Raw genomic sequence first — 2,894 nt, 5'->3', positions numbered from 1 at the left:
TTAGAAGACTCTCGACGGAATATTGCATCATATTTCGCTGCGTTTCTCCCGATACTTAGGCACGTGTTGCACTCCACAACACGCCTGACGATTCCAGAACAACCGAGAGAACAGGCACCTCCAACACGGGCACAAATGCCTCCTTGTTGCAGAACTTCTTGAAGATGCATTTTCCTTTCCTTTATCTTTCTTTGCTATGAAGCAATTACCATCACAAACTTTTAAAAGAACTGGGTGACCTCAAGATCTTGGGAGCATCAGAAACAATATACCACAGTTTACGGTGCTGACGTCATAGATATTCCACCAGTTCTGGTTTTATTATATATATATATATATATATATATATATATATATATATATAATTATATATATATATAATATTATATATATATATATATATATGTGTGTGTGTGTGTGTGTGTGTGTGTATATAAATAAAGCAAGAACTGACGGAATTCCTTTGACATCAGCACGGCGTCCTACTTATTTTACAAGCGACGACTCCAATGAGTAACAGAGTTATTTCCTTTTCAGTGATTTTCTGCAATACGAAAAACCCCCGAAGCATCCTGTCGACGCGGACACAATACTCCATCACCAAGATGCTGCTTCTCATCTCCTCCGTGTTCATCTTGCTCAATCTTCCAAGGTGAGGGTCACACGCCTCCTCAGGCTGTTCATCTTGTCACTGATTCCATCTCCTATATTTGTAATTGTTTTTTCGTTTAATGTATAATGTAAATCCATTCATGTTTTTAAGTTTTCTGTTAAAACTAATTTCATCTCCAATATTTTTCAATAATTGTTTTTTATTAATGCAGTAAAGCCATTCACGTTTTTAAATTTTCTGCATAACGATTGAGATGTCTTTGCCTCTCCGTCTGCACTTCTTTTCCGTCCGCCCTAAGATCTTAAAACCCGCTGAGGCTAGAGGGCAGCAAATTGGTACGTTGACCATCCACCCTCCAGTATTCAAACCTACCAAATTGCAGCCCTCTAGCCTCAGTGATTTCTATTTTTATTGAAGGTTAAAAATTTTTTCTGATCATTCCTCAGCTATTCTTGACATTCACGAGTGACTATCTGTCTCACATATCGCTGTAAATTAATATTTTCTTTTATTCTAATCTCTCCAATTATGTCAATAATTTTCCTAATAATTCTTCAGCTGTTCCTGCCATTCACAAGTGATTATCTATTATTGTAAGTCCTTCAATTATGTTAGTAACTTTCATAATCATTCTTCAGCTGTTCTTGACATTCACAAATAACTATCCAGCTCACATATCGCACTAAATGGCAACATGATCATCTGCTAGTTCTCTAAATAATGACGTCATTAAACCCCGCCCCTTTCCCCCTTGACAGTCACAAGTGATTATCTATTATTTTAGGTCTTCCAATTATGTTTAATAACCTTTCATAATCATTCTTCAGCTGTTCTAGAACATTAAAAGTGATTATATTATTTTAAGGCTTTCAATTATGTTAATAACTTTCATAATCATTCTTCAGCTGTTCTAGACATTCACAAGTGATCATCTACCTCACACATCGCACTAAATGGCAACGTGATCATCTGCTATTCCCTCTAAACAATGACGTCACTAAACTCCGCCCCCTTTCCCCACACCCCTTGCAGCCACGTCATCAGAGTGCACGCCTTCATCACCAGCCTCTGGGGCGGCGACGCCGGGAGCGATGAGGTCACCATGTGGAACCTCCAGCAGCTGTTCATGCAGTTGCAGTACACGCACTTCAGCATCAACTTCGTCTTCTACTCCACCTGCGGCGCCGCCTTCAGGAAGTGCCTGGTGCAGTTGTTGCCCCTGAGGCTGAGGACTTGCAGTTTTCGCAAGAGCACGAACTCTCAGAGATACCAGTAGAGAGTAGAGAGAGAGAGAGAGTTATAGAAAACGGAGGAGGAGACACACGACCAGTGCTCAATTCGCAGTGAGTGAGTGATCGTGCGTGACGAGGGATAATAATTAATTACGTTTTAGGTGCTTTTATATATAGACCCTCGGGACATCATAGAGAGAGAGAGAGAGAGAGAGAGAGAGAGAGAGAGAGAGAGATTCTATTTTGCTAGCGTTTCTTGGAAATATACTATACAAAGGGCCATTTTGAATGAATTTTGGTTCTTGTCAGCCTCGTGTGATAAGATTACATTTACGACCTCCAACGGAAACAAAGATAGGTCGTTGTAGTTATAAAAAAAATGATCTTTTGTCTAAAACATCTCAAAATAAGGTGAATATGTCGTTCAGATCATATATATATATTTATGTCGAGTAAGAAGATGAAAAGAATCACCAGTTATTCGTGAATAGAACCAGCTAAAAAAAAAAAGTCTCTGTGAGTCGACGCACTTTGGACGCTTACCCCTGGGCCACTTGAAATGGGAATTTGTGAAGTTTAACGAGGAAGCCAAGAGAAGCTGTGGTCTGCTATCAACTCAGTGCGTAATTTACGGCAGAAATTCTGGCGAATTGTAACATTTCATCGCTTTTTTTCTTACATGCTTCCAACGTTCCCGCCACCTGGCATATCTAGACCGTGAGATTATTTTGATAAATAAAAATTGTTTATGTATTGGAGTTTGAATGCGTGAAGATAAACACACACTAATCATATATATATATATATATATATATATATATATATATATAATATATATATATATATATATATATATATATATATTTCCTCTGTGACACACAATGACAACACTTTCAATAAAATGCTTCAGTTGAAATTTTTTCTACCCTGGAAATTTGCAAGTTCCCTTTGTAGATTATAATCATAATGTATATAGCTTGCAGGCCACCATATCATGGACCAATTGTTTTGCCGCCTTGTGAGTTCAAGGGAATCACGAAACACACCGT

General features: G+C 38.2%; 1 protein-coding gene across 1 annotated transcript in view; it reads left to right on the top strand.

Moving 5' to 3' along the window:
• Positions 1 to 2,630, top strand: part of LOC135215716 (D(2) dopamine receptor-like) — a 49,786-nt gene extending 47,156 nt beyond the window's left edge. The window contains exons 7-8 of the mRNA XM_064250673.1: positions 538 to 652; positions 1,646 to 2,630. Coding sequence (XP_064106743.1) covers positions 538 to 652; positions 1,646 to 1,889 — 359 coding nt within the window. The 3' untranslated portion in view covers positions 1,890 to 2,630. The remainder of the gene's footprint in view (positions 1 to 537; positions 653 to 1,645) is intronic.
• Positions 2,631 to 2,894: the final 264 nt, after the last annotated feature.

The sequence above is a fragment of the Macrobrachium nipponense genome, chromosome 5 (genome assembly GCF_015104395.2).
Source record: "Macrobrachium nipponense isolate FS-2020 chromosome 5, ASM1510439v2, whole genome shotgun sequence".
NCBI classification, from domain to species: Eukaryota; Metazoa; Arthropoda; class Malacostraca; order Decapoda; family Palaemonidae; genus Macrobrachium; species Macrobrachium nipponense.
Note: the sequence above shows the minus strand (reverse complement) of the source record. Positions and strands in the feature narration are given on the sequence as shown.